We start from the raw sequence: 27,328 nt of genomic DNA, 5'->3' as shown, positions 1-27,328 counted from the left end.
TGGCCGTGGGGGGCGGGCCCGGGCGGGGCGGGGGAGGTGCCTTCGGGCTGGGCCGGGGCCGGTGCTCGTCGGTAGCTGCGGGGCCACCGGGTGCGGAGCTGCTGCGGGAGCGCTCGGCCCGGGCCGGGCTGAGCCGATGCTCGTGGCAGCGGCCGCCGGAGCCATGTCCCAGCCCGAGGCGGAGCGGCCGGGAGGGGAGTCCGCACCGGAGCCGGGGCTCCCCGGGCGGGCCCCGCACCGCAACCGGCGGCTCTCGGGGCGCGACTCCCGGCGCGCCTCCTCCCGCTTCAACCGGCGGAGCTCGGCCGAGCTGGAGCTGCTGGGGTACCCGGCACCGGGCGAGGGGCGCGGGGGGTCCCCACCGCTGCTGCCGCCGCCGGGAGCTGCCGGGCACCGGGAGCCGGAGGAGACGGAAAGCGAGGAGGTGGAGACGCGCGCGGTCGCCACCTCCCCCGACGGCCGCTTCCTCAAGTTTGACATCGAGATCGGCCGCGGCTCCTTCAAGACCGTCTATAAGGGGCTGGACACGGAGACCACGGTGGAGGTTGCCTGGTGCGAGCTGCAGGTACGGCCGCTCTGCCCCGTCAGGTTCCCCATCATGGACAGCCCCCCCCTGCTCCCGAGCCCCTCTGCCTGCCGCTGCCGTGCGGGACCTTCCCGGCAGGGACCCGAGGTCCCTCGTTGGTGCCCCACACCTCGGTGCAGTGGGGCTGCAGCGGCAGAGAGGGCAGAGAGGACTGGGCCCAGACTCCCCTCACTTTCCCTCATCCTTCCCTGGAGCTGCAGGGGCTCTTGGCCCGGGCCTGGGCTCCCCGGGTAACACACTGCTCCTGGCCACCCTGCCCATCACATGCTCTTTGTCGTCTGCCTTCCCACTGCCTGTACTATGGAGTGCTCCAGGGGTATGGAGTGCCTGCACTCCTCGTGCCAGTCCCAGCTCTGGGGGTTTACAGGTGGATCCAGGACCTGCTGCAGGGACTGAGCACCCGCTGCCTTTTCACTGCCCACCAGCCTGCAGCTTTCCCTTTGGAAGGGCAGCAAGGGCAGGAGCCCTCTCTGGTGCTGTGCCTGTGCCAGTGCTGGAGGTTTGCTCTGATAGCCCTCGCTGTGTGCAGGGGCACGTGCTGCAGTGAGCCCGGGGCTGGGCGTCTGTTGGGAGCGACCTTGCTGTGCTCTGGCTGCTTGACCTTGGCTGAAGTGGTGTCTGTGGGCACCTACACGTGGTTTCTGTGGTGCTGCCAGGGGCTCTTTGCAGGCAGCACCAGAACCGGTGGTTTTCCAGGTCTCTGAGCATGCCCCCAGCTCCTCCTGCTGCCCTGCTCCTCCATCCCCTTTGCTGCCCTGCTCCTCCATCCCCTTTGCTGCCCTGCAGCCCTGCGGCAGGATGCTGACAGCAGGGCGCTGGTGGCAGCGGTGAAGGTGTTGCCAGGTTCCACAATGCCTGCTCCCACTTGTTGCTTTTGATGGGCCTGATCTTGTCCATGGAGCTGTGCAGGGAGAGCCATGCCATGGAGCTCTGCTTTCCCCATGGAGCTCCCCTTTCCTCATGGAGCTCCCCTTTCCCCATGGAGCCCCTGGGGAGGGGCATTGGTGAAGTCCAAAGTCTCCAACAGGCTCCTGATCCTGGGGTGGCTGCTGGGAGGTCCAAGTCCTTGTCAACACAGAAAAACGTGTCTTGCGAGTTTGTTGCCTTGTTCCGAGAACCCTGGTGCAGCTGCAGGCGGGTGCCGGGCTGGGCCCAGCACTGCAAGATCCTGCGATAGCAGTGGGTGATGCTGGAGGGGCTGCCTGTGGAAGGTGAGGTCTTGGGCCTATGCCTGCCTCTGGGTTGCACAATTGTCTCATCCGGCTCCGTTCTCCCCTTCCTTGTGCAGCTCTGTCCAAATGCTCCTGAGCCTCATTTGAGTCCTCTGGCAGGGAAGGGCTCTCTTTGGTGAGCCAAGTGCCTTCCCGGGATGAGTGAGCTGTGCCCAGTGCTTCCCACCAGCTGGCTCTATGAGTCTTATCCCCTCATCCACATGTGCCTCAGCTCCGTGCCCTCCTGCTGCTCATTCCTATGGGACCCCTATCCCCATACCATAGGGTCAGAGCAGCTCCTGTGTGTCCACTGGGTCTGGATGTGGCCCTGATGCTTGTCGTGCAGCCCAGGGCAGTGCCCACGGGCACACAGAGCTCTGTTTACCAAAGGGCTGGTCACGGAGCAGGCAGGGGAAGCTCTGGTGTCTTGTGAGAGGGTGAGGCTGCACCATCCCTGGTGCAGGGAATGGAGTTGGGAAGCAGCCGCTGTGCCCGAGCCCAGTGGGCATGTACTGGTGCCGGCCCTGAGCCTGCCGGGCTGCAGTGGGGCCGTGTGCCTGAGAGGCTGAGCTCTGGCTGGGGAGCATCCCATGGGTATCCCACAGTGCCTGGCAGACCTGGCTGCTTGGGCCACCACCATCACCTCCCAGGGGAGCCGCAGCCTGGCTGCACATATGAGCCTGTCAAGGGGCAGCCCCAGTGCTTGTCCCTGCTCTGTCCCTCTGCCCCAGCCCTTTCCCTTCCCCATCCCACTGACTGCTCTTCATCCAGTGTCTGTTGTCCCAAAATCCACGTCCCACAAGGGTCTGAGAGCACAGAAAAGGACTTTCAGCAGTTTGTTGTTTTTTCAGCAATCATGCAACAATCAGACTCTGTGACACAAATACGGGATTTGGAACCGCAAATAAAACTGGTTGTGGTTCTGCCCTTTTAAAAATAGCTTTGTCCTGGGTCTTTCACAGTTCTCCTTTTATTGCCTTTCAATTCTAAATGAATACCTGACCTCAGCCCTGACCTGTTCCGGTCCAGAGAGCCTTGTCCAGCTGCTCTGATGGCTCCTGATCCCACATCCCAGCTCTCTGTTCCATCCTTGCCCTGCCCTTCCCTCCCGGGTACCCGGTGACCTGGAGGATGTTTCTGCCTGTCCCCTGCCTTCCTGTGGGACCCCACTGGGGACCTGCCCGTCCCTGTCCCCCTGTGCCACTGCCCCCAGTCCTGAAGGCAGCATCTGTCTTTGCCTCCTGCCTGCATCCCACAGCCCCCAGTGACCTGTTTGTGCTTTCCAGCTTTAGCCTGGGGACTATTTCTGTTGATAGGTGCTGTGGGCAGTGGGAAGGAGGAAGCAGGGAGGAAGCTGGAGGCCCAGAGCAGGATCGAGCTGTAAATACCTGTCTGTGAGCGGTTTTCCTGTGGGTCCCCTTGGGCTCTCTGGGTGCTGCCGTGCCCCCCAACTCCTGCACTGCAGGGGCTGTGGGCACCTTCCCAAAGCCCTGCACCTCCTCAAACCCTGTCCATTGCGCACCAGCCTGTCCTGCCTGCGCTGTGCTTGGGAATCGTGCGGCCCTGGGACAGTGCCTGGGAGCTCTGCCCCTCCGTGGGATGAACTGAGCAGGGTGACAGGATTTGCGGGTTTAGGAACATGAGTGTGTGAGCTCACAAGCATGCACAAGGTTTCTGCTCAGCACGCAGTGGTGGCGGTGGTAGTGGTGATGCACAGGCACCCGCTGTGGTGCTGTGGCTGCAGGGAGGATGCTGGGCTGCCTCCAGTGCTCTGTGTCCCACCACAGCATCACTGTGAGCCTACATCCCCCCTTTCCAGGCACAGCTCTCACCCCCTGCCTGGGTCACTGCAGAGCCAGGGCACTGCGGGGGTGCAGCCCCCGAGGACAGCGCTGGGCAGATCCTCCTGCTGCAGAGCCGGAGCCGTCCTGGCCGTGCCCAGCGCTCCCTCCTCCCGCTGTTGGCCCCGACGGGCTCCCCAGCAGCCAGCTCCTGGCGCACGAGATGGGGCTGGACCGGAGCCACCCAGCTCCTCACCCGTCCCCAGCGTCCTCCGCTGCCCTGCCCGGCCCGAGCTGCTGCTGCGGGAGGACGCGGTGTCCCCGTGCGGGGCTGGCAGCGCTGCCCGGGGCTCAGCACCTCCTCTGCCCGCTCCAGCACCCGCTGGGTGCTCGGCAGGATGCCGGGGACAGGGACCCGCTGCTGCTTTTGTTGTGCGGGAGGAACGGAGCCGGGTGAGCCCTGGTGCAGGCTTGGGGACAAGCGCAGCTCCCCCAGGTTTGCCTCCAGGCACCCGGGCTGCGGGGACCCCTCTTGCCAAGCTGGGAGAGCCGTGGCTGCTGGGACTCCCTCCCTGCAGCTGTTCGTAGCCCCTCTTGGCTTCACCGTGCCGGGTTTGGGGCGCAGCGAACCCCCAGGCTCCTCGGTGAGGATGGGGCCGGGGTGTGAGGGCAAGCACGGCGCTGGGCAGGGCCGCCCCTGTGCCCTGGGCCATGCACAGGCTTCGGTTGCTGTTTTCCTCCTCCGGTATGAAAGGTCCCATTCATCGGCTGCAGCAGGGCTCAGGTTCTCATCTGGGCTGAGCCGGGTCCCCGAGCGTGTGTTAAAAGCGGAGGGGATTATGGAGCGGCTCCAGCCCGGGCGCGGGGCCGCTGTGATGCAATGGAGGTGTTGGGAAAGCTGCTTGTGCTGATGGAAGCGGCCACCGGCCAAGGAGCCGAGCTCGGCTCTGGCAGCGCTGGTGGTGGCAGCGCCGTGGCTGCCAGCAGCAGCCTGGGGGGTTTCCTTGGCCCCACAGGGTTGAATGGGGTTTCCTTGGCCCCACAGGGTTGAATGGGGGTCCTGGCTGGGGGCCCCGCTCGGCAGTGGCTGGGCCCTTTGGGGTCCCTCATTGTGGTGTTTGTTGCTGCTCCCGGTCCCTCTCCTGCCCCTGCCCTGCCTGCGGCTCAGGGTTTGCAGCTCTCTGGGCTTGGGGCAGGACCCGGCTCCTGCTGGGTCCGGCTGGTGGCTCCCCCCTTGTGGGGCCGTGTCCCTTGGGAAGAGGGGTCCATGTCCTCCCTGCTGGCCCCAGCCCCAGCTCTGCTCAGTGCCCTCAGCTTCGGTTTCCACTTTAATTAACTCGAGCAGGAGGAACATGGAAAAACCTGAGCTGGAGCCTCCCCCTCCTGCTCTCCCCAACAAAGGCCTCATTGAGGCTGGCCCAACACCGGCCATGCCGGTGCCCAGCGCTGGGAACTGGTGGTGCCCCGGTGAGGGGCTGTGCTGGGGGCAGCCATCGCAGAGCCCCTGCACATCCCCTGGGCTGGGTGCCTGCAGTGGGGGGTCCCCATCCTTTGATGGGGGATAAGAGCAATGGGGATGGGGACAGCAGGTCTGATCCCAGCTCTGCACTGGAGCCACAACAGCCCCTGGTACCTCATACGTAGGGATGAGGGCATCTGGGTCTCTTATAAAGCAGGGCATCCCCCTGTGCTTGCCATGGACCACGATGGCCCCATCACCTCTCCCCATTGCCCCCACAGACGCGGAAGCTGTCAAAGACAGAACGGCAGCGGTTCAGCGAGGAGGTGGAGATGCTGAAGGGGCTGCAGCATCCCAACATTGTCCGCTTCTATGACTCCTGGAAGTCGTCTATCAAAGGGCAGCTCTGCATCGTGCTGGTCACAGAGCTCATGACGTCTGGCACCCTGAAAACGTGAGCAGGACCCAGTGCAGTTTGGGGTGTTATGGGAGGGAATGGGGTCCCTGCAATGATGGGAGACATGGGTGCTGAGGTGGGACAACAGGCTCTGGTGGGCTCAGGTGGGATCTGGACACCCAGGAGCTTCCCTGGCACCACCCTGCATGGGGATGGGGTGGCCCCGGCACCCCAGCAGCACTGGCTGCTTCCTGGCACTGATGCTTGGAGCTCAGCTCCTCCTGAGCTGTTTCCTGTGCTGTGTCTGCAGAGTCCAGCCAAGATGCTCTTTGCTGCTGGCCCTGCCTGGGCTCCTGTGCCCGCATGGGCTCAGCGTGGCAGCAGGAGGAGGCTGGGCTGGGGCTGAGCCCCCTTGTGTCCCCCAACAGGTATCTGAAGCGGTTCAAGGAGATGAAGCTGAAGGTGCTGCAGCGCTGGAGCCGGCAGATCCTCAAGGGGCTGCACTTCCTGCACACCCGCTCGCCCCCCATCATCCACCGTGACCTCAAGTGCGACAACATTTTCATCACGGGTCCCACCGGCTCGGTCAAGATCGGGGACCTGGGGCTGGCCACGCTGAAGAGAGCTTCCTTCGCCAAGAGTGTCATAGGTGGGGTGCTGGTGGCACAGGGCTGGCGGCTGCCACAGTGGGGCGGTGATGGGGGTCACTGAGCCCCGCTCCTGCCCCCAGGTACCCCCGAGTTCATGGCACCGGAGATGTATGAGGAGAAGTACGACGAGGCGGTGGATGTCTATGCCTTCGGGATGTGCATGCTGGAGATGGCTACCTCGGAGTACCCCTACTCCGAGTGCCAGAACGCTGCCCAGATCTACCGCAAGGTCACCTCGGTGAGCTGGGCTGATGCTGGTGCTGAGCTGGGTGAGGGGGTGAGGGGGGCCTGGTCAGATGGGGCTGTTTGGCTTTGCTGCTCCCCAAAATGTGTCACTGTGCAGGTCCTGCAGCAGCTAAAACCAGTCTGGGTGGTGAGATGGGGCTGGGGGGTCGGTGGCTTGGCCAGGCCCCACATCCCTCACCCTGCGCCAGGCACTGCCAGCACGTTAATGGGGTGGAACGGGTGCAGGATTGCTCAGCCACCCCTCGCCTGGGGCACTGTGGCTGCTCCGCACAGTTCTGGCTGGCTCCTGCTCACTGGAGTGGAAACCCAGCACCCCGGGGCATGCAGGCTGGTGGGGCTGGGAGCCCTGTCCCCACATGTCCCTGCTGCCGGTGGGGCTGTGCCTGGTGGCATCATGGTCCTGCAGAGCCTGGCTTCAGTCCTGGGCCCTGGAAACCCAGCACCGTGGCAGGGTCCAGTACAGGAGATGCTGATGCACATCACCCCCAGGGCCTGAAGCCCAGCAGCTTCTACAAGGTGAAGGTGCCAGAGCTGAAGGAGATCATCGAGGGCTGCATCCGCATGGATAAGGACGAGAGGTAGCAGGGGACTGGGGCCTGGGTGGAAGAGCCCCCCCATTCTCTGCCCCCATGCTGAGCTGTGCTCCCCACAGGTACACCATCCAGGACCTGCTGGAGCACTCCTTCTTCCAGGAGGACACGGGGGTGCACGTGGAGCTGGCGGAGGAGGATGATGGCGTCAAGTCTGGGCTCAAGCTCTGGCTGCGCATGGACGACACGAAGAAGCTCCACGGCAAGTACAAGGACAACAACGCCATCGAGTTCCTCTTTGAGCTCTACAAGGATGTGGCGGAGGAGGTGGCCCAGGAGATGGTGGGTTCAAGGATGGAGGAGCCCTGGTCACTGCAGGGTCCCTCCACCCCAGCGTGACAAACCCTCCCGTACAGGTGGTCCTGGGCTTCATCTGCGAGGCTGACTACAAGCTGGTGGCCAAGGCTGTGCGGGACCGCGTGGTCGCCATCAAGCGCAAGCGGGAGAAGCTGAAGCGCTCCCGGGAGATGCTGTCACCTGCGGAGCCGGAGCAGCCGCCAGGGGTCCTGCGGATGCTGGAGGAGCTCAAGTCCCCTCTGCCGCCCGGAGCCCCAGTGCCCACCCTGCTCACACCCGGCTCTGGGGAGTCCATCTTCAGCAGCCCCTTCCCCCCCGAGCCTGAGGAGCCTGAGGCCGACCAGCACCAGCACTTCACTTACCAGCACACCAGCTACTCCTCGGCCACCTGTGAGTGGGGCAGCAACGTGGGCTGCGGTGGGGGGACCAGAGGCGTTGACCTGGGGTGGGAAGCGGGTGGGGGGGTCTCTCCCCACCTCCAGCTGTGCCGTGGCCGAGCCCCACAGCCCATGTGGGGCCGTTGCTCACGCGATGCTCCCGCAGCCGACGGTGAGACCGATGGGTACCTGAGCTCCTCCGGCTTCCTGGACTCCCCGGACCTGGCGCACAGCAGCCTCCCGGTGGGGGCCCCGTCGAGCCCTCCGCCCGCCCGCCCTGCGCGCTGCTTCCCCACGGTGAGCGTGGCCCCGCGGCGCTGAGGCCGGGGCGGGCGCGGCCTCGGCTGACACCGTCCTCTCCCCGCAGAGCATCGCGGTGCAGCTGCCCCCGGAGCGCCTGCCCTCGGCCAGCGGCTTCTCCTCCCCGGTGGACAGGTGAGGCCCCGGGGCCGGTGGGGCGGAGCGGGCGGCGGCTGCGAGCGGCGGCGCTGACGCTGCCCCTCGGGGCTTCCTGCAGCTACGCGTCCGATGTGGCCTCGGGCATGAGCGACGGCTGCGAGGGGCTGTCGGCCGGAGAGCAGAGCTCCAAGCTGCCCCCCAAGAGGGCTGCGGGGAAGCTGCTGCGGCGCAGGGCCCGCTCCCGGCTCCGCATTACCAATGTGAGTGCCGCGGGCAGCGGGCGGCTGGGCAGGATCGGACCCCGGGCTGAGCTGGCTGCGCTGCCCGCAGATCTCGGACAAGAACGACCGGGTGGTGGAGTGCCAGCTGCAGACCTACAACAACAAGATGGTGACCTTCAAGTTCGACCTGGACGGGGACAACCCAGAGGAGATTGCAGCCGTCATGGTGACTGTGGAGCAGGGGGAGGGCCGGAGCGTGCCCGGCCGGGCTGGGCGCTGACCACCCCTCTGCCCGCAGGTCCACAACGAGTTCATCCTCAAGTCGGAGCGGGATGGCTTCATCCACCGCATCCGGGACATCATCCACCGTGTGCAGACCCTGCTCCACAAGGATGGGAGCAGCGCTGCGGAGCTGCCCCAGACACCTGAGAATGAGCATAGCTCCGTGAGTGCCCAGGGTGGGCACCCACACTGAGTATAGGTGTGGGTGCTGCTGACCCCAGGGAGCCCAGCGGGAGAGGGCCAGGGTGCAGAGCCCTCTAGCCGTGGGTAGCAGCTGCCCCATGGCTGTGGCTCCAGGTCTCTTGCCTGCTCCTGCAATGGATTGTGGTGTACCCTGCCCAGTGCTGGGGCTGGGGAGGGAGCTTGGAGCAGCCTGTGAGGCCTCTGCCCCAGTGCTATCTCACTGCATCCCCTCAGCAGATGGACCTGCCGCTGCAGGAGCTGTCACGCTCCATCTCCTCGTCCTCACTCAGTGGTAGGTATCTGCCTTGTGCAGACCCTTCTCATCCCTCCCCACGACCCATGCAGGGTGGGTAATGGCCCTGGCCAAGCCCATGGAGCACATCCTTCCCTGGCTGAGTGCCGTCTGTCACCCCTGTGCCGCAGACCTGGGCTGCACCAGCCCCAGCCTCTCACTCCAGTCCCCAGTCCCACCGTTGCTGAGCAGCTCCCAATCAGAGAACAACCCCGGCAGCCCCATGGAGGCACCGGCAGCTGGTGAGCTGCAGCCAGCGCTGCTGGGCTCCCCTGCAGGTACCAACCTGCCCCGTCCATCCTGGCGCCTGGGCCGGTGCCCTCAGCAGCTCAGGGCTCCAAGGTGTCAGGGCAGAGACAGGAGGGGGCCTGTGGGGGCCGGGGTGCTCCTGATGCTCTTCTCTCTGCAGGCTCCGTGCAGACCTGGCCCCTTGTCTCGGTGGCTCCCTCCTGGCTGACAGCACCACCGGTGCTCCCACAGAGCCCCCCAGGCGGGCCCATCCCCACAACCCTGCCCCAACCCCTCCTGTCCCCTCTGCTGCTCCCCACATCCCCTGTCCCCAGCGAGCCCAGCAGCCCCCTCAGCCCCCCTGTGACCAGCACACCCTGGTCCCCCACCACCCCTTTCCTTTCTCTGGCCAATGTCTTCTCTCTGGCAGTGATGAGCGTGGCGCACACACTGCTGCCCAGTGTCTCCTCCATCGCCAGCTCCGGGGGGCACGTGTACCCACCGCTACTGCCACGGCCACAGAGCCTGGTCCTGGGGCCCCCGCGCTTTGTCTACCCGGACCCCACCAGCATGGCCAAGCCGGCGCCAGCCTCCAGAGGGACTCTGGTGTCAGCAGGGGCTGACGTCCCCCCTGTCAGAGGGCCTGTGCCATTCCCATCCCCGGCACCAGCCCCACTGCGCCCCACAAGCAGCAGTGCTGGGGGGAGTCCCCTGCCATCGCTGAGCACATCCACACCAGGGAGCCTGGAGGGCAGCGCGGTGAGTGCTGGGGTGGCAACGGCTCCTCAGGTGGGGCTCAGCTCCAGGGGGCTGGCTTGTCCCTGCAGATGCTGACCTGGGATGGGGTGGGGACCCCTGGGATGCAGGGAGGGCTGAGCAGGCAGTGGGTCTCAGGGCATGGGAACAGCAGTGGGGGCCAGGAAATGCAGGGGGACCCGGGTGGGGTGGTTGACAGTGTCTGAGTGCCTGCAGGTGCTGCCTGGCTCCCCCAGGCCCAGCCACTCGCTCATCATCTCAGCGTCACCAGCCCCTGGTGAGCCCAAGGCTCAGCTCTCACCCATCAATGAAGGTGAGGTGGGGAAGGGTCGAGGCTGCACAGGGCACTGTGAGACCCCCGACAACCCTCGTGCCCTGAACCCCACCAACTGCCCCTGTCCCCAGCAGAGGCCAAGCCCCAGATCCTGGGCCGGTTCCAGGTGACACCAACCAAGGACCTGGCAGTGACATCTCCGGTGCTGGGCAGCAGTGAGGGTGAGCAGCACGGCACAGAGCCGGGAGCCAGCGGCTCCCCCTTGCCTGCAGCCCCCGACACGAGGGGCAGCTCAAGCAGCAGCTCGGACTCAGTGCTGGAGATGGCGGAGCAGGACCGTGAGGCTGAGGAGGTGCTGGCTGAGGAGGGCACGGCAGCGGCAGCGGAGAGTGACCGGGAGGGTCCTGGCGAGGACGGTGGTGAGAGCGCGCCACAGGCGGTGATAAACCAGGTGTGGCTGAGCTACTCCCGCAGCTTGTCCTACCTGAGCAGCGACGACACCGAGAGCGAGGATGAGGAGATCTGGGAGGAGCTGCAGAACCTGCGCCAGAAGTGAGCAGAGCTGGGGGGGGCTGCAGCTGGGAGGCAGCACAGGGGTTGCTTGAGCTTGGCCGGGCACGATGCAGGGCTCGGCTGCCAGCTCCTGCCTCCTCCCCAGGCACCTGGCCGAGGTGCAGCTGCTGCAGAGCGCGCAGAAGAAGGAGATCGAGGAGCTGTACCTGCGCATGGGGAAGCAGCCGCCGCTGGGCATCGTGTCCCCTGCTGCCATGCTCTCCAGCCGCCAGCGCCGCCTCTCCAAGGGCAGCTTCAACCCCTCGCGCCGCAACAGCCTCCAGCGCCTGGAGCTGGCGCAGCCCCAAGGTGCCGACCCCTGCTCTCCTCCAGCCCCGGAGCCTGCGGGGGGGAGCTCGGGCGCTCAGGGGTTCCGTGTCCCCGCAGGCATCATGCGCCGGAACTCGCTGAGCGGCAGCAGCACGGGCTCGCAGGAGCAGCGCCTCAGCAAAGGGGTGACCTTCGCCGATGACTTCGGCCGTGTGGTGAGAGCCCAGCGCTGGTGCTGCCCCCGGCGGCCCCGCGGGGCTCCCGCTGCTCACGGCTGCTTCTCTCCCCAGTAAGCGCCCGGCCAGGAGCGACCTTGTGAACTACCTCAACCAAGTGCCTGCTGCCCCCGGGAGGGCAGTATCAGCCCTAGGAGCAGCCAGCGCCGTGGGACCGAGCCAGCCGGGTGCCTGCAGCCCCTCACTCCAGCCCTCTCTATCTGCCTCCCATCTCCTCCTTCCTTGTGCCCCCTGGGCCCCTCCCTGCCGTTCCCAGTCTGTTTCTCCAGCCCAATCCCTGCTGCAGGACATGTGCAAGGCGCTGCCATCCCTCATGGACCCCTGCAGGCAGAACCACCCTCTCCCCCAGTGATCTCAGTCCATCCCAGCTCTGCCCCGGGGCTGAGCCAGCCCTGCTCTGGGTGGGATGATGTGTGGGGCTGGACCCATGGCCCCCGGGCTGCCCTGCTTGCTGCCCCCCTCAGCTCATCCTGCACAGTGGAGCCAGAAGGAGCTTTCCTGGGCTCTGTAACGTGAGCAGGACCAGCAGCGGGTGCACCCAGTTATGAACTGATGCCTGGAAAGTGTTTCATAAATACAAATCAAACACGGCGCGGGTCTGGTTGTGTCTGTCTGGCGGCACTCGTGACCTTGCTCCTGTAAGAGCACAAACCGAGCTAAGATGATAAAGAGCAAAGCAGAAACTTGCCCCATCTCAGCAGACACCGGAGCCGGACTCTGACCAGCAGCGACTTCAGGAGGCACCGACGCAGGCTCCAGACGGGTGTTTATTAGTGGAAGTGATGGGCAGCGCTGCCCTTCCCAGGAGCAGGTCCCTGGCAAAGGCAGCCGCCTGCGGGGCTGCTCCGGGCGCCTCTCCCTGCACCGCACCGGGGGGTGCAGCCGCCGCCGTTCAGCGGGGCCGGGCCGGGCGCTCCGCGGTCAGCTCCCGGCGCTCTCAGCCCGTGCCCGGGCCCGGGCTCTCGCCGCCTCCGCCTCCTGCTCCAGATCGTCCAGGAACCGCTCCTGCGACACCGAGTAGAAGGTGTACGCGTCTGCGGGCCGCGTTAAGGACAAGAGCGGGCGCGGAGCGCTCCCGGCCCCTCCCCGCCCCGGCCCCGCAGGATACAGATGCCGGCCGTGACGGCGCCGATGCCCAACGCCAGCAGCACGTTGCGGCCGCGGAGCCGGCTCCGCAGGGTCCGCTCCACCTGCTCCATGTGCAGCCGCTGCTGCGGGCTCAGCCCCGGCTCCCGCCGGGGGTCGATCCGCCGAGCGAACGGCGCCTCCCGGCCCGGCTCCTGCGCCGCCATCTTCCCCGCCGCTTCCGTACGGCGTGCTGACGTCACATCCAGCAAGGGGTACGCGTCCAATCGGAAGTGGCTTTGGGAGAGGGGCTTCGAGTGGTTGGCTGCGGCACGGGCGCGCGCCCGGCCGGAGCCGGGGGTGGGCTCTGATTGGCGGAGCGGGGCCCCGTGACCGCGCGCGTGCTGAGGTGTGGCCCCGCTGAGGGGCCGCGGCGGTGCCGTTCACCGGAGCGGGCCATGGGCTCCGGGCCGCAAGCAGAGTCCCGGTACCGTGAGCCGGGGCCTGCCTTCGGCAGGGCGGGCCCGGAGGTCATCGGGGACACGCTGATCCGCCTGGCCACGGAGAACGAGTGGCACCTGAGGGAGCTGCCGGAGGGCACCGGGTGCTTCAAGGAGGAGCGCATCGTGGGTGAGCCCCAGCCCCGCGGCCTGTGCCGGGCAGGGCCGGGGCAGGGCTGACGCTGCTCATCTCTTGCAGAGTTCATCTTCCTCTTGGCTGAGGAGTGGCGCCTGGAGCAGCCGGCGCGGTACCAGGCGGTGGAGTTACTCGAAAGGTAGCGAGCATCCCGAGTGCTCAGTGTGTGCCTTGTCTCATGTGGTTCTGCTGGGTGTGCCCTGGACCACCCGCTCAACCAACCGGTGATGGGCTTTTCTCTTTATCTCTTTGTTCATTTAGCTCAATTTCGAGCTGACTACATTCAGAACTGCTGCTTTTCCTTTTGCTTATCAGAAGAGAACTGTTTTCTGAGCACTTTTGGGTTTTGTAGGTTTATGATCAAGCAGGTGGAACAGATCTCTAAGTCCTCTAGCAAGAGTGTTAAACACAGTGAGCAGAGGGGAGGCAGCAGCTGCAGCTCTCTGGAGGATCAGCTCTACAACACGTTTGTCCTGCGGCTCGTGTCATGTGTTCAGCTCGCGAGCAAACTGTCCCTGCACTATAACGTAAGCCAATGGACCTGATCTTGTCGTGGTTTTTAGCAGTGTAGTAAGCTGTGTGGTACATTTATGTCTCTTAAAAATAAGTTAGAAAGAAAGAGGGCCATGAGAGCAATCAGGGGCTGGAACACCTTCTGTATGGAGCCAGGCTGAGAACATTGGGGCTGTTCAGCCTGGAGAAGAGAAGGTGCATGGAGACCTCAGAGCAGCTTCCAGTGTCTGAAGGGGGCTACAAGGATGCTGGAGAGGGGCTCTGCATCAGGGACTGGAGCGATAGGACAAGGGGTGATGGATTCAGACTGAAACAGGGAAAGTTCAGGTTAGATATAAAGAAGTTGTTTACTGTGAGGGTGCTGAGGCACTGGAATGGGTTGCCCAGAGAAGTGGTGAATGCTCCATCCCTGGCAGTGTTCAAGGCCAGGCTGAACAGAGCCTTGGGTGACATGGTTTAGTGTGACGTGTCCCTGTCCATGGAACTGGATGATCTTAAGGTCCTTTCCAACCCACATTTATTTTCTATTCTATTATTTCCTCTTTGAAAGCCATTACTGATCCTAAAATGCAAAGTATATTGAAATGGAGATCTAAATTTAGGTTTAAACATGTAGGGCAGATGAATTGTCACTTGTCAAGTAGCAGTTTGTCAGGAAACATTCCCAATATTGGGGGGAAAAGTGCAGGCAATGGGGAAAAGTCAGTCTGTGGCTGTCGAAAGCTGTATGTCTGTAGGGGGAAAGATCATGGGGTAGAGGAAACCTTGGGGAGAGAAGGTCTGAACTGAAGTTTTAATTCCAGCTCAATAGAGGAGCTAGACACGGTTAGAGATCCATGGGAGCTGCAGTGGCTGCGGCTGAAATCCAGTGGGAGGAGTAAACCAAGGAGGTGCTTGCTTCTCCCCACTGCCCAGGAGCTCATTTGTCTTTTTCCCCCTTTTTCCTCCTCAGAGAGTTACCAGTGACGTAGCTTTAAAATTTCTGCAGTCCCTGAAGTACTCTTACACCAAACAGGAGCTGCTGGAGTCAGAACTTACTGTTCTAAAAACTCTGCACTTCCAGGTCAACGTCTCGACTCCTTTGGCTTACGTGGAATTGCTCCTGGAGGTTCTGGGTAAGAGGATTAAGAGGAGAGGATGGGAAAAGGATTTTCAAAAGGTGGAATAGAGCCATTGCTGGTTTGAACCAGAACTTCTCCTATTACAGATTTTGGCATATGGTGCATTCACGTTGTGCAGGGCTGTACTTTTTGGGTGAGAACTTTGTCCTTACTGGAATCTGATGAGTGCTGTTGGACAGCATGTTGAACATGATGTGTTCAGTAGAAGAGCTTAAAACCCCCAAAACCTAATGTAAGAACATGTTTTCTACAAGAGCCAAGGTCTAACAACCTGAATTTAGCTATCAGTGAGATGATAGTGAGCTTGAGAAAGTCTGTGGCACTCAGAAACAAGGGGCAGTTGGCACCAGGAATCTCAATCTGTGGCTCACAGCTTCTTTCTAATCCAGTGTCATGCCTTGGGATGTGGTGCTGATCCTGTGTGATCTCTGTGCTAGGGTACAACGGCTGCTTGCTTCCCACCAAGCCCTTACATCAGATGTGTATTGAGCTCCTTGACTTCTCCTACCTTGCACGAGATGCTATCTACGACACTCTGTTGAAGATGGCCATCGAAAACTCCACACCAAGCGAACTGCAAGTGTGAGTAGCTCCCTGCCTGATGCTTTGACTATTTGAAATGAAAACCCTAAAAAACACTTAAGAAATAGTAGCATAATTCCCATGATGTTAGTTTTGGGGGGTATATTTTTAAGAAACAATAATTTTGGGGGGTTTTCAGCATTTATTGAGCTTAATGTTCAGAGAAATGTGCTTCTACACAGGTGCTTTAGGGGTAAGCTAGGGAAATATTCAATGTAATCATAAACCCCCAGCTTTGTTATTGTCCATTGAAGTCAACAGCATCAGGCTCTGTTTGGACTGAGTAAGTGAACATGTGCTTTGTAGCCCTGCCATAAGCAGGTGCTTTTGAACTGCAAAGCTGGCATTGATGACACCAGGAGACACTTTTACTTCTGCAGAGCAAAGTTTTTGACAGTGAAGGAAGATTTCATGCTCTTGGCTGTAGGAATCATCAGCACAAGCGTGTTCGTACTAAACCGTGGGCACTGGAAGCAGGTACAGTCACTTCTAAAGGTGTTGGCTCTACGTGGGTTGTTGAAGTGCACCAGGAAGCATGTGTGAGGGTGTTGGAAGGCTCCTGCATGCACTAGTGTATGTCCTTGTGCTTCAGCGTCTCCGCAGCCAGAAAAAACCCCATACAGGTGAAGTAATCCCATGGGACTACTTCATAACCTGTAGCTTTTTCACTTCTTCAGTAGAAGTGATTAAAAAGGAAAATGCAAAATAAACATAAAACCCCCCAAACCCAAGCAAGCAAACCTCCATCCACATAGAAAACACACTGAGAGGCTTCACATTTGTTGAAGAGTGGCCATGGAGCAGTTATTCCCGTTATTCCCATTAGGTTTGCAGGATTAAGAAGTATGTCTGTAAAGGAACATCTCTTAGGCACTGTTAGTAAGTAGCTCTCTTGGGTTTTTTTTAAGGTTGTGGAGCATTTGAACTGTATCACTGGCATCACTTCACAGAGCATACAAGATTTTTCTTACGCAGTACTGGAACAGGTCATTGGCAGCACCACTCCGAGGCAGTGGTACAGGAGCTGTGGAACAAAAGCTCTGGAACACAGAACTGGGCCTCTTCAGTAGAGATGCCTGGCCCAGGGCAGCAAAGCACTGCCCAGAGCACCCCATGCAAGTTGGTTTGCTTTTGTTTGGAACACCAGTGTTAAGTTAGAAAAGCTCCTTTCAGGCAACATCCCAGTGTTGTGAAGGGAGGCACCTCTTTGAGCAGAAAAAGTCTGTATTGTGAGACTTACATCAGCTTAGTTATGAATAGAAGTTTCCTTGAACAAGGAGAAAGTTCTAAGGAGTCATGTGCTGAAAAGGCAGCGAGGCGCATGGTGCGGTAATGGCACTAGGAGCAGCTCACAACCCCATTACAAACAGAGCTGTACTTGCTTTCTCTATTTGCTGTTGCTTTAAAACTAACTCTTGTCTCAGGCAGCCAGGATGTTCCTGTGTCCCCCCTCTGCTCCCACCCCAGCAGGCAGTTGCCCACCTCTGTGGTCAAAGGGACAGCTCCCCCAGTCTGGAAAGCGATGTGACTGTTGCGATAGCAGGGGCTTGCTGAGCCTGTCGCTGGGAGCTGTGCCCATGTCACATGGAAGCGCTCTCTGTGTACAACAGTGTTTTATGATTTACTGGGTGCACCTCCAGTGAGAACAGGCTGCAGGAAGTATCATCCCAGCTAACAGTACTTGAAGCAGTGTCAAACCTTGCTACATTGAGTGGCACAGAGTACTGACATGACTTAGAATCCTTTATTTCAGACTGCAGCTACCGTGAGCTCCTCCATGTTCCTGTGTTTGTAGCATTTCACTTCTCTAACCTGTGTTCAGCTGTAAGAGTGGTACTGAACTCACCCGTTTGAAGTTCTGCAGTAATTTCAATCTATAAACCTCAAAGTACCAGTTTAGCATTGATTTAACAGCTTTTTATTCTGTTCAGCTCCATGACACAACTTTACATATTGCTTTTCTATATACTACTTGTAATAATGGTCTTTTAAATAAAGTGTCTTGTGGTTTTTTGGTATTGTAAACATTTTATACTGGTTAATATTAAGAGACATCTTAATGCGACTTTCTCTGACGGGACGCAGACATCCTGCAGCTGCCAGGACGAGTTCTTCCCATGGTTACTTGTTATAGAACTGGGATGAGACCCATGCAAGACCCCACTTCAGGTTAGTTAACATGAATTTCAGTGCTTTTGTCCATTGCTCTTCAGAGTTAAATTGTGTTTTAATAGAGTAAGAGCCACCACTGCCACCTGTGTCTTCAATCTTGCCTTTCTCCACATCCATCCTAGACCATACAAAGCTTCATTAGTATGTTACTAGTGCGAGCATTTCATTTCCATGTGACATTTCAACCTGACATTTATGTTATTTTATGTAAGAATACTTTGGTTTTAACTGAAATCTAGCAAGCCCTAGGTCTTCACCCGAGGAACAGGCTTTAAGTTCCAATTAAACTAAGAGAAAACTTGCTATGTTAGACAGCAGTACTCACCTGTAGGGCAAACAAAACCGGGTTTCCCCTTTCTCCACTTCCTCTTTAAACTGCTGCACGCAGTCCAGGAAAGCCACCATCGCATGGTCAAACTTATTGTCCCAGAAGAACCTCAGGCCTCCAGAACAGTACAAGGGAAGCTCCTGGAAAAGAGGTGGGTTTCAAGCACACCAAGCATTCCCATTTGGGTATAGTCATTGCAGCTCTTTAGTCCTCTTTAGTGTGAGACTTAAATTTGTGATGGGATCCTTAGAAATGGTTTGTGGCACATAGCAAGTGTGACTTGTTTTGTGGTTGGTGCCTGTTATGTGCAGGCTTGGGTTCCTAATCACCAACAATCAGCCCAAACCATCTTCCTCTGGCCAGTGTTTGGCTCCAGAGTCCTGTTGTTTTTAACCAGGTGGCAGGAAGAGCAGCTTGATACAAGATATGGAGTTACTAGATTAGATACTAGTTATTACATTAGCTACTTTGTTCGAGAAGCTGTAGCACACAGTTGTCCTGTGCCATGGATTCATAAAAAGCTAAGTTTGCCTTCTGTGACCAGGGCTCTGTGGCATTCGAGGTCAATGTGACTTGTGTGGGGTCTCTTACCTTTGATTTGTCTGTGAGGGACTCTAAATATGAGTGGTTGCCATAAGGTACAAGACGGTATCTGAAAGGAGATAGGATTCACAGGCAGATGAGCCCAACTGCCTCTGTCTGGGCCAGAAGCAAAAGGTTATATGGCACATACCTTTGAAACTTCAGGCCCATTTTGTTTGCAAGGGCATGGAGCAGCAGCACAGTCTGCCCCCAGGCAGCGTTGATCTCATTCCATTCTACAGGAACGCTGGGGAGACGGCCAAGTCTGAAGTTATTTATTGTGCCAAACTGACCACTGTGCCTGTGATAGGAGGAATGAGAAATAAACTGCTGGAGCAGGAACAGCTTCTGGCAGTAGTGTGATGGCTGTGGTGCACAAGGAGCTCAGCAAAGTGAGTTTGGGGCTCTGATAACAAAGTGTATGTAAATAGCAAACCCTTGTTATCTGTTTATTATGGAATCCCAGACTAGTTTGTGTTGGAAGGGACCCTGAAGCTTATCCAGTTCCAAACCCCTGCCACGAGCAGGGACCCCTCCCACTGGAGCAGCCTGCTCTACGCCCCTGTGTCCAACCTGGCCTTGAGCACTGCCAGGGATGGAGCAACCACAGCTTCTCTGGGCACCCTGTGCCAGCGCCTCAGCACCCTCACAGGGAAGAGATTCTGCCTAAGAGCTCATCTCAGTCTCCCTTCTGGCAGGTTAAAACCATTATTCCCCTTGTCCTGTCCCTACAGGCCCTTATCAACAGCCTCTCTGCAGCCTCCTTTAGGTACATGTGACCCCATTAGTGCTGTCCCTGCTCCGAGCAGTCCCACAGTACCAGATGTGGAAGGTGGCGTTGAACACGTTGGTTTTCTTCAGTTTATCCAGTTGCATCTGGGCATAGCGCATCTGGTTCTCCACACTCTTCAGCTCATCATCCAGCTCCAGCTGTTGCCTCTTGAATTCACAGTATTCCTTCTGATACCTTTGAACAAGAGCAAGATGGCAAATGTCAAGTGCTTTTACAGACAAACGATTGCTCTCCTGGTACTTCAGGGCTTATTTGGCCATGCCAGCTCCAGTTCTACAAAGACCAAGCCACCTGCATTTGACTGTTACTTACAGCTTCCTCTACATTATAATCCCATTTATCTATTACTTAAAATCCCTGCCCTAGGCTGAGCTGTGGGTCACTCACTGAGCTTCCTCCTGCTCCAGCCGCTCCGCCTCTGCCCGGACTCTCTCGAAGTCTTCAGCCACAACCTTGCGATTCTTCTCGACATCCTCCAGCTCCTGGATCAGCTGCTCTTCTTCCAGTGCAAGTTCCTTCAGTTCCATTTGCAGCTTTTCCTTATCATCCTCATTCATTTGTTCCAGGATCTCTAGACACCTCCTAAAGGAGAGCACCAGGATTACCAAACCAGGGATGCTGGGAGGCTTCTGCTCACAGCACTGCAGATGGGGACTGGGATCTCCCACTCTTGTTATTCCCAAGCTGTGTTGATCCTGCACCATGAGTGAGGAACACACAGAACAGGGGAGCAAGATGGTGACTGAGAGCTGCTGCTGCCTGACAGGAGCTGTCTCTGTGGAGCCCTGTGTTGCACTGGAATGCCACGGACCTCAGCTGGAGAAGCTGTTACCAAAGGACACTTGTAAGTGAAGGTTTCATGTCATTCAAAGAAAACTCCAAGTGCTCAAGTCAGGGATATCCCAATGGCCACTGGGCTTTCCCCATCCTACAGCTGCTTTGTCCTGGGTTGCCTTCACTTCACTCACTTGTAGTTCTGGCACTCATTCTCCGTGATGTTAAGCTGCGTGTCCAGCTGGTCCAGCAGCGTGTCTGTGCACTCCTCACACAGAGGGTGATCCACATCTGTCTGCCCGGACATGATGTCAAAGAGGTCACCGGTGACCTGCAGGAAGCATTTGCCATCAGGTTGGGTGAAGCTGCGGCTGCTGCTGGCTCCTCACCCAAAACTCACCACCAGTACCAGCAGGAGACCCGTGTTGGATCTCCCAGGGCATCCTGAACTAGCGTTGCTGTGGCTCGGAGGTGCCCACACTTACCAGCTCACACAACACTTGCCTTCAGCCTGCGGCTGAGGTTTTCCATGGTGCCGCCATCCGATGCCTCCCCGATCAGCGTGAAGCTGTTGGCACTTTCTGTCGACATCATTCTTGGAAAGAATTTAATGGAGAGCTGAGTGCTCAGGGGCCAGGCTTAAACCTGCGGCTGGGTTAAGAGGCAGAAGGGAGGAGCACAGGCCAGGAGGAGCTGGACTGTGGGTGAGCTCTAGGGGACGGTAGTTGGGTTCACCCGCAGGGAAGGGGCAGCTCCAGGCAGTGCCGGGGGAACAGAGGTCACACAGCTCTGGCTGCTACGTGCAGGGCCCCGCTGCGGAGGGGACCCCGTTTCCCGGGGCCTCCCCGCGGCTGCGCTAGGGACAGCTGGGGCCGTACCTGGCCGGTGGGATGAACCGCCTGGACACTCCATCCTGCCGGTTCTCCGCGAACGCTTCCTGCGGGACAAGCGGACACCGTCACCGGCCGTTGGGGGGGAGCCGTAAGCGGACACCCCCTCCGCTGCCCCCGCCCCCCCGTACCTCCGTCAGGGCGCTCTCTTCTTCGTGCGCGTCCCCGGGCCGGGCAGGGGCTGCGGCCAGCAGCGGGGCTGCGGGAGAGGAGGCGTTACCCGTGTGTGGGCCCGTCCCCCCGCCCCCCCCCCCGGCCCCGGCCCCGGTACCGGTGAGCTCCTGCACGGTGAGGCGGTCCAGGATCTTGAAGGAGGTGTCGAGCTTGAGCGGCTGTCCGCAGCGCTGGCACACGAAGCTGACCTGCGCCGTGCCGGCCGCGCGGCTGCCCTCCATGCCCGCTCAGCCCCGCGCCATCGCCGCCGCCGCGCAGGCGCGGGGCGGGGTCCTGGCAGGGGTGTAACGGAGGGGGGGGTGTGTGTGTGAGGCGTGCGGAAAGGGGCGGCCATTTTTCCCGTGAGCGGCCAGGACCTCGGGCGGCGGCGCGTGCGCGCGGCGGAGGGCAGGCGCGCCGCGTGAGGTCAGTTCCGGTGGTGGCGGCGACGCCGGTGTCGGGAGCGGCCCCCGCGGCATCACCCGGACCGGAGCTCCCCGCGCGCCGCCGCCATGGCCTCGCTGCTCAAGGTGGACCCGGAGGTGAAGCTCAAGGTGCGCGTCCCGCCCGCGGCCTCCCCCCCTCCCTTCAGGGCCCGGACCTCGGGGCGGGGCGGACCCGCTGCCTCCACCGCCGCCGTTGGATCCCTGAGCACGGCCCGGCCGCTGCACCGGGAGGGCCCCAGCGAGGCCTGGAACGTGCCCGTCCGCGCCCGGTGCCGCCGCCGGCCCGGGCGGAAGCTGCGCGGTGCTGGGCTCCCCTCGTGCTAACGGATGGGCCGCCGGGCCCGGCCCGCGCAGGCGCGGCTCGGGCTGCCCCCGGTGCGCGCCCGGTGTGCGGCGGCAGTGACTGAGCTCCGGTTTGTCTCCTTCCGCAGGTGGATTCCTTCCGGGAGCGGATCACGAGCGAGGTGAGGCCCCCCCTGCACCGACCCTGCTGCCGCAGGGAGGAGCACATCGGGTCCGTGCGGCCTGAGGGACCCGGCTGCGGCCTGAGGGACCCGCTGCGGTCTGAGCCTCTCCGGGGGCTCTGCAGCCCATCAGCCACGGCGAAGGCCTTGAGCCTCGTGCTCTCCCGGCCCGTTCGCACCCTGCCTTGGTGCGGCTGCAGCCACCGCACTCGTGTGCTCTGCTGCTCCTGCCTTCGGACAGTCGGTTCCTTGCTGTTCTCTAGCAGCGGGATCCTCTCAGTGCTGTTCACAGCATTGTCTGTTCTCTCTCTCTCAGGCTGAAGACCTGGTGGCAAACTTTTTCCCAAAGAAGCTGTTAGAACTCGATGGGTTCCTCAAGGTGAGGTTTTTCCCTCTCCTTTTCCATGTGCAAGCTGAGCGCTGGTAGCCCCGTGGCAGGTTCTGTCCTCTCGTGTCTTTCCCTGTGTTGCAGGGGGGTGAAGCTCAGTCGCTTGCATGCATTTGAGTGCTCTTGGCTCTAGAGGGGGTGCTTCCCCTTCCAGTTTTCTTTGTGCGATCACCACATTTATCTTTCTTACATGTTTTGCTATGTGGGGCTGTGCTGTGCTCTCACATGGCTCCAGCCCTGCAGGCAGTTGATAGCTTTGATCCAGGCTGGAGCTGGCACGCTGCTCCTGGGTGGAGGGAGGGCTCCTCACAGGCTTATTGTTAGACCCTTTCTGTTTCATTTGTCCTTATTTTATAGTCGGATATGAGAGAGAGCTGAATCTTTTGTCTTCTCATTGTGTTTGGTGGGACAGAAGTTCTTCACTCATCATTAAATAACAAATCTGCTTTATTTTCCAGGATCCTATCCTGAATATTCATGATCTCACTCAGATCCATTCGGACATGAATCTCCCAGTGCCTGACCCAATTCTTCTCACAAATAGCCACGATGGACTGGATGGGGTAAGGTTACTCACTTGGCTGGGCTCCCTGCTGCTCTTGATTAAAACTGCATGGCTTGCCCTGTGCTGGAGTAGGGTATATTCTCACTCAGTGAAAGGCTATGGCTCTCCCAAAGGCTTTTAGGAACTGGTCTCTCAAGCCTGGGGAGTCTGCTGAAGGCTGTCCTGTGCTCTGCAGACCTCCTTTGCTTTTAAAGAAGGATGCTTAGATCCAGGAGTGTAGCAGAGGCTCTGAAGTTTTCCTTGGTTCCTCTGGGACGCTGCTGTAGCTCCTGAGTAGTTTGTGAGTAAAACATTTTGTATGTTTTAGCCAAATATGAAAAAGAGGAAGCTGGAGGAGCGCGAGGAGACCTTTCAGGGTAAGAGTCCCCATGTCCCTTGTGTTGCTGCTTGCACCCTGAACCAGTTCGCCATGCCCTGGGGATATGAAATGGCATGAATCCCACTTGCCCTGCCCTGACAACAGCTGCTGCTCATGCAGGCCTGTCCCCACGACCTCTCCAAGCTTCTGTTGAGGAGGAGTCAGGTTCCAGCTCTCAGAAGCATAATTAGGACTTCTCTGATAGCCACAAGTAGTACTTGCTTGAGCTTCGCTTGCTGACAGAGGCAGCTCATCTCTCTGTGGCTCTCCTTGTCTGGAGGAAGATACCAGGCTTTGGCTTAAGCTGAGGCACAGAAAACACACGGGAGCAGGAAATCCCTTGTGCCCAGGCTCAGCAGCCTGGAGCTCTTCAGCTCCCCATTCTCTCACCTTCCCTTGTGGTAACTGCTGTCATCCCCTGTCAGATCTTCCCTTCCATGCGAGTTAGCTATAGCCTGACTCAGTGTCCACAAGCCTTTGCAGGAGATCAGATGCTCAGGTGGACCTTTGGTCTGATCTGCTGGTGCAGCTCTTCCTGGGTGTCCTGATGAGGTGTTTTTCTCCTCTGCTGGTAGGTACCAAAGTGTTTGTGATGCCCAATGGGATGCTGAAGAGCAACCAGCAGCTGGTGGACATCATTGAGAAAGTGAAACCAGAAATCAGGCTGCTTATTGAGAAGTGTAATACGGTGGGTATGAGCACTGGAGCAAGTGGAAGCAGGAGGATGGAGGCAAAGCTGCTCGGGGTGGAAGGAGCCGACCCCTCTGTACTCTGTGGATGAGGAAAGGCAGGATTTGTATTGCAGTGGCTGGGGGTGGGTGTAAGGAAATAGTCCTAGAATCCCAGCTTGGAAGAGACCTCAAGGATCATCTGGTGCAATGTTTCTAGGCAAAGCATGACCTACACTAGATATCCCAGCACTCTGACCAGCTGAATCTTAACAGTGTCCAGTAGTGAGGAATCCACCTCCCTGGGGGGATTATCCCAGCAGCTGATAGTTCCCATTGGGAAAAACTTTCCTGTGTCCAGCTGGAATCTCCCCAGGAATAATTTGTGCCCATCATCCCTCCTCTTCTCCATGTGAGTCCTTGGCAAAAGGGAGTCTCACTCTTCTTTGTAGCCACCCTTTAAACACCAGAACGTGGGGGTAAGGCCTTTCTGGAGCCTTCTCTTCCCTAGACTGAACAAGCCCAGCTCTCAGCTTTGGATCATCTTCGTGGCCCTTCCCTGGTCCCTCTCCACATCTTTTTGAGCACGGTCTCTGTGGAGATGTCGCTAGTGATCAGTGCTGTCATCTCTCCACCACAGGTCAAAATGTGGGTGCAGCTTCTCATTCCCAGGATAGAAGATGGAAACAACTTTGGTGTTTCTATTCAGGTGAGGCACTGCTGGCTCTACTCACTGCCCTGCTGCAGGAGGAGCTGTGCTCCAGGGACACGGATCTCTTGGTTTCCTCTGAATCTTTCATCTGATAGTGTTCACTCAAGTTTTAAAAGCCCAGCCTGAGCCTGACATGGTATTGCTGCTTGCAGAGCCCTAGTGAGCAGTCTCGTGAAGCTAATGGCTTCCTCCTCTTCTCTGCAGGAGGAAACAGTTGCTGAGCTTCGAACTGTGGAGAGTGAGGCAGCATCCTACCTGGACCAGATTTCTAGGTAGGCATGCAAGGATAGGCCTCGTCTGTGGGAGCCCCTTGGGAAAGGGAGGTGCTTGGGAAAGGTCCCTCAGCTTCCCTGGGGCACCTTGGGCCTCAAAAAGATGTCGGTGCTGTTAATCTGACCTTTAGTCTCTCCTTTTTCTTACCAGATATTATATCACAAGAGCAAAATTGGTTTCCAAAATAGCGAAGTACCCTCATGTGGTGAGTGGGGAAGTGGAGATGTACATGGTACATGCTGCTGCTTTCTGGGACTCTTTGGGCCACTTCACTGTCCTTTTTGGGCTGAGGGTTTTGAGGGTCAGGGAAGGACCATGCAGGGATGTGCAGGACATCTGCATTAGAGGAGAGCAGCTGAAGGGGGTGTTCCCTTGGTGCTGGGGAGGCAGCGCTGGGCTCAGCCTCTGCTCCCTGCAGGAGGACTATCGCCGCACCGTGACCGAGATCGACGAGAAGGAGTACATTAGTCTGCGCCTGATCATTTCAGAGCTGAGGAATCAATATGTAAGTGGAAAACTGGAGCTTGCCAACCGGAGAGAGCCCCAGTGACCCTCCTGCCCTTGGGGTGCACCCGCTCCTGCCTCCTCCCTGCTCTGCTCTGGCTCTGATGAGAGGAGCTGACTCTCACCTCTCCTGGGGGTGCTGGTGTCTAGTACAGGATACCCCTTCCGCCTCCTGGATTCTCCCTGCAGTCCAAGCTATCCCTGGGGTCCTTAGAGATGTTACATTTCTGTGTTACATGTAGTGACTTCTGCACAGTCTGGCTGCAGGAAGCCCCTACCTTAAACTAGGGGTGTGCTTGCATGCAAGGGATGAGGGTAGTGCCAGCGTGAGCTCTGCGGCTGATTTAACCAGGGCTCGTTGTGAAGGCTGAATGCTGCATCCCCTCACCCTCTCTGAGTCCTTCTCTTCTCCCTTTTTGCAGGTCACTTTGCATGACATGATCCTTAAAAACATCGAGAAGATCAAGAGGCCTCGGAGCAGCAATGCTGAGACCCTCTATTAAGTGTCAACGTTTGAACTTGAGAACTGTTCAGTCAGCTAAAGACCGTCATTGCCTTGGTTTGTTACGTGACTATCGAGATGGGAAACTGGCTGGAAATAGTATCGCATTCTTAGTTAAACTCTAAAGAAACTCTTGCCTAGTTTTGTGATTGGTTTTGTTCAGGTCTCAGGAGCTCTCCCTCCCTCTAGTAACTGGTACCGAGAAGGCTGTACTGCTTTGGGGTGCCCTAGAAGCTACTTCGGAGTGAGAGCACCAGCCAGGCAGGAACATTCCTTCATGCCTTTCTTCCTACCTGAGTAGGAGCGACACTAGAGACCAAGCCCCTGTCCTGCCCCATCTCTTAGCTGGGGTCTCTGGGAGTGGGGCAGACAGAGCATGCTGGGATGGTGGTGCTGTGAGGGAGAAGCTGGCTCTTTGCTGCTGGGTCCCTCTGCTGCTGGTGCTCTGCAAGGACAGGGGAGCCTGCCCCTCCTGGCCCTGGTGCTGCTGCCTGCTCTGCACTCCTGGCTCTTTCCTGACTCAGCAGAACCTGCCCCGTGTCCCTCTGCCTTGTCAGTTCTGGCTAGATCAGCGCAGAGCAGCACAAGGTGGTGCTTGAAACTCAGCTGGTCACTGTCCCAGCTGGTCAGGAGCACGGGTGGCTTCTGCCCCTGGTTGTGATTGGACTTAGAGCCACTTTCTTGGCTAAACCCAACGTTACTCACACGCATCCTGCTGCCCCTTCAGCATGAGAGGAGGGAGGGCCCAAGGTCTGATACTAACTCCTGGTAGTCTCCACATGTGCTCAGGCTGAGCCCCACTGTCCCCTGGCAGTGCTCCCGTGCAGCTGGTGCTTGGGGTGAGGATGGCTGGTGCCCACCTCCCTGGTTCCATGGCAGACCCTGTAGTCCTTCCCCTGCAGAGGACATGCTCGTGTGCCTGGGCACTCCGCCGGAACGTTTCATGGTCCATTACAAACCCCTTTGGGAATGACTGGTTGTGTTGCATCAGTTTCTGTGTGTGGCAAATGGGCCCAGAACACTGCAGGCTCCAAAATTTTTCTTATTTATAGTATTTCTACTTAAGTCCCCTCTTCAGGGAACGTGAAATCATTTGTTTCAGGAACCTCACTGTTGCCCAGGTCTCGCTGGTACACCTGTATATTCTCATTGTGCAGTAGCCTTAATAGTTGTGTTCCCCCCATTGTAACAACAGTGACAAATGGAATGAATTCCCTCCCTTTGTTTTTTACTTAGTTTCTTTGTTACTTCTGCTTCCACCTCTAAGAGCCATGGTGTCTCTTGCTGGTTTCCCAGGGATTTGCCCCCAGTGTGGAGGGCTGCTGGCCCTCGCTATAGACTCTTCTGTTGCTGTTTGTAGTAAGTCACCTCTTAGTCTTCCCGTTAATAAATGCTCAGTAACAAACCAACTGCATTCTGGCTGCTGTCTGGGAGCAGCACTTCCCCTTGTGTTTGTATTGATTCCTTTTCAGTTGTTGGGCTCTCTTTGCCAGGTGAACGTGTGTAAACTTTGACCATGTCAAGAAATTAAAATGAGGTACTTGGAATTCTT

General features: G+C 58.8%; 5 protein-coding genes across 10 annotated transcripts; 3 read left to right on the top strand and 2 right to left on the bottom strand.

Moving 5' to 3' along the window:
* The first annotated feature begins 84 nt into the window (after positions 1-84).
* WNK4 (WNK lysine deficient protein kinase 4) lies at positions 85-11,872 on the top strand. 5 transcript variants are annotated; one of them, XM_034070230.1, is made up of 19 exons: positions 85-565; positions 5,319-5,491; positions 5,863-6,083; positions 6,165-6,322; positions 6,820-6,908; positions 6,983-7,202; positions 7,277-7,607; positions 7,761-7,891; positions 7,962-8,029; positions 8,112-8,253; positions 8,324-8,440; positions 8,513-8,659; positions 8,914-8,971; positions 9,103-9,249; positions 9,630-9,958; positions 10,172-10,268; positions 10,361-10,781; positions 10,888-11,090; positions 11,169-11,872. In XM_034070230.1, exons 1-19 carry the CDS (start codon positions 137-139, stop codon positions 11,342-11,344), a joined length of 3,657 nt encoding a protein of 1,218 aa, XP_033926121.1. In that variant the 5' UTR covers positions 85-136; the 3' UTR covers positions 11,345-11,872. The 5 variants fall into 5 exon arrangements, with proteins under 5 accessions (XP_033926121.1, XP_033926120.1, XP_033926119.1 ...); XM_034070229.1 differs by having other exon boundaries at positions 9,381-9,958; positions 10,364-10,781; XM_034070228.1 differs by having other exon boundaries at positions 9,381-9,958.
* A 164-nt stretch (positions 11,873-12,036) lies between these two features.
* On the bottom strand, positions 12,037-12,604 carry COA3 (cytochrome c oxidase assembly factor 3). Its single transcript, XM_034070244.1, has 2 exons — positions 12,396-12,604; positions 12,037-12,321 (listed from the first exon to the last, which is right to left on the bottom strand). Exons 1-2 carry the CDS (start codon positions 12,577-12,579, stop codon positions 12,209-12,211), a joined length of 297 nt encoding a protein of 98 aa, XP_033926135.1. The 5' UTR covers positions 12,580-12,604; the 3' UTR covers positions 12,037-12,208.
* A 6-nt stretch (positions 12,605-12,610) lies between these two features.
* Positions 12,611-17,205, top strand: CNTD1 (cyclin N-terminal domain containing 1). 2 transcript variants are annotated; one of them, XM_031045198.2, is made up of 7 exons: positions 12,611-12,982; positions 13,052-13,127; positions 13,341-13,515; positions 14,565-14,616; positions 15,060-15,204; positions 15,585-15,681; positions 16,113-17,205. In XM_031045198.2, exons 1-7 carry the CDS (start codon positions 12,811-12,813, stop codon positions 16,272-16,274), a joined length of 879 nt encoding a protein of 292 aa, XP_030901058.2. In that variant the 5' UTR covers positions 12,611-12,810; the 3' UTR covers positions 16,275-17,205. The 2 variants fall into 2 exon arrangements, with proteins under 2 accessions (XP_030901058.2, XP_005139927.2); XM_005139870.3 differs by having other exon boundaries at positions 14,454-14,616.
* Positions 17,107-21,179, bottom strand: BECN1 (beclin 1). The gene is made up of 11 exons (XM_034070238.1): positions 21,015-21,179; positions 20,875-20,942; positions 20,732-20,790; positions 20,358-20,448; positions 20,048-20,184; positions 19,467-19,661; positions 19,107-19,253; positions 18,438-18,587; positions 18,296-18,356; positions 17,702-17,844; positions 17,107-17,494 (listed from the first exon to the last, which is right to left on the bottom strand). The coding sequence occupies exons 1-11, from the start codon at positions 21,136-21,138 to the stop codon at positions 17,326-17,328; spliced, it is 1,344 nt and encodes a 447-aa protein (XP_033926129.1). The 5' UTR covers positions 21,139-21,179; the 3' UTR covers positions 17,107-17,325.
* Positions 21,180-21,286: 107 nt separating this feature from the next.
* Positions 21,287-27,328, top strand: PSME3 (proteasome activator subunit 3). Its single transcript, XM_034070242.1, has 11 exons — positions 21,287-21,450; positions 21,774-21,806; positions 22,123-22,185; positions 22,653-22,757; positions 23,067-23,115; positions 23,693-23,805; positions 24,426-24,494; positions 24,702-24,769; positions 24,921-24,975; positions 25,189-25,275; positions 25,697-27,328. The coding sequence occupies exons 1-11, from the start codon at positions 21,409-21,411 to the stop codon at positions 25,775-25,777; spliced, it is 765 nt and encodes a 254-aa protein (XP_033926133.1). The 5' UTR covers positions 21,287-21,408; the 3' UTR covers positions 25,778-27,328.

This window comes from Melopsittacus undulatus, chromosome 17, assembly GCF_012275295.1.
Source record: "Melopsittacus undulatus isolate bMelUnd1 chromosome 17, bMelUnd1.mat.Z, whole genome shotgun sequence".
Taxonomy (NCBI): domain Eukaryota; kingdom Metazoa; phylum Chordata; class Aves; order Psittaciformes; family Psittaculidae; genus Melopsittacus; species Melopsittacus undulatus.
Note: the sequence above shows the minus strand (reverse complement) of the source record. Positions and strands in the feature narration are given on the sequence as shown.

Bases quoted from the DNA above. Each gene is read 5' to 3' on its own strand.
- WNK4 (XM_034070228.1), top strand. From the start codon at position 137: ATGCTCGTGGCAGCGGCCGCCGGAGCCATGTCCCAGCCCGAGGCGGAG. The intron at 7,892-7,961 runs GTGAGCGTGGCC...CTCTCCCCGCAG, and splicing joins CTGCGCGCTGCTTCCCCACG to AGCATCGCGGTGCAGCTGCC. The intron at 8,972-9,102 runs GTAGGTATCTGC...CCTGTGCCGCAG, and splicing joins CTCCTCGTCCTCACTCAGTG to ACCTGGGCTGCACCAGCCCC.
- COA3 (XM_034070244.1), bottom strand. From the start codon at position 12,579: ATGGCGGCGCAGGAGCCGGGCCGGGAGGCGCCGTTCGCTCGGCGGATC. The intron at 12,322-12,395 runs GTATCCTGCGGG...CGCGGCCCGCAG, and splicing joins CGCCGTCACGGCCGGCATCT to ACGCGTACACCTTCTACTCG.
- CNTD1 (XM_005139870.3), top strand. From the start codon at position 12,811: ATGGGCTCCGGGCCGCAAGCAGAGTCCCGGTACCGTGAGCCGGGGCCT. The intron at 12,983-13,051 runs GTGAGCCCCAGC...CATCTCTTGCAG, and splicing joins CAAGGAGGAGCGCATCGTGG to AGTTCATCTTCCTCTTGGCT. The intron at 15,205-15,584 runs GTGAGTAGCTCC...TTACTTCTGCAG, and splicing joins ACACCAAGCGAACTGCAAGT to AGCAAAGTTTTTGACAGTGA.
- BECN1 (XM_034070238.1), bottom strand. From the start codon at position 21,138: ATGGAGGGCAGCCGCGCGGCCGGCACGGCGCAGGTCAGCTTCGTGTGC. The intron at 20,791-20,874 runs GTACGGGGGGGC...CTTGTCCCGCAG, and splicing joins AAGAGAGCGCCCTGACGGAG to GAAGCGTTCGCGGAGAACCG. The intron at 20,185-20,357 runs GCAAGTGTTGTG...TGCTTCCTGCAG, and splicing joins ACCTCAGCCGCAGGCTGAAG to GTCACCGGTGACCTCTTTGA.
- PSME3 (XM_034070242.1), top strand. From the start codon at position 21,409: ATGGCCTCGCTGCTCAAGGTGGACCCGGAGGTGAAGCTCAAG. The intron at 22,758-23,066 runs GTAAGGTTACTC...TGTATGTTTTAG, and splicing joins GCCACGATGGACTGGATGGG to CCAAATATGAAAAAGAGGAA. The intron at 23,116-23,692 runs GTAAGAGTCCCC...CTCTGCTGGTAG, and splicing joins GCGCGAGGAGACCTTTCAGG to GTACCAAAGTGTTTGTGATG.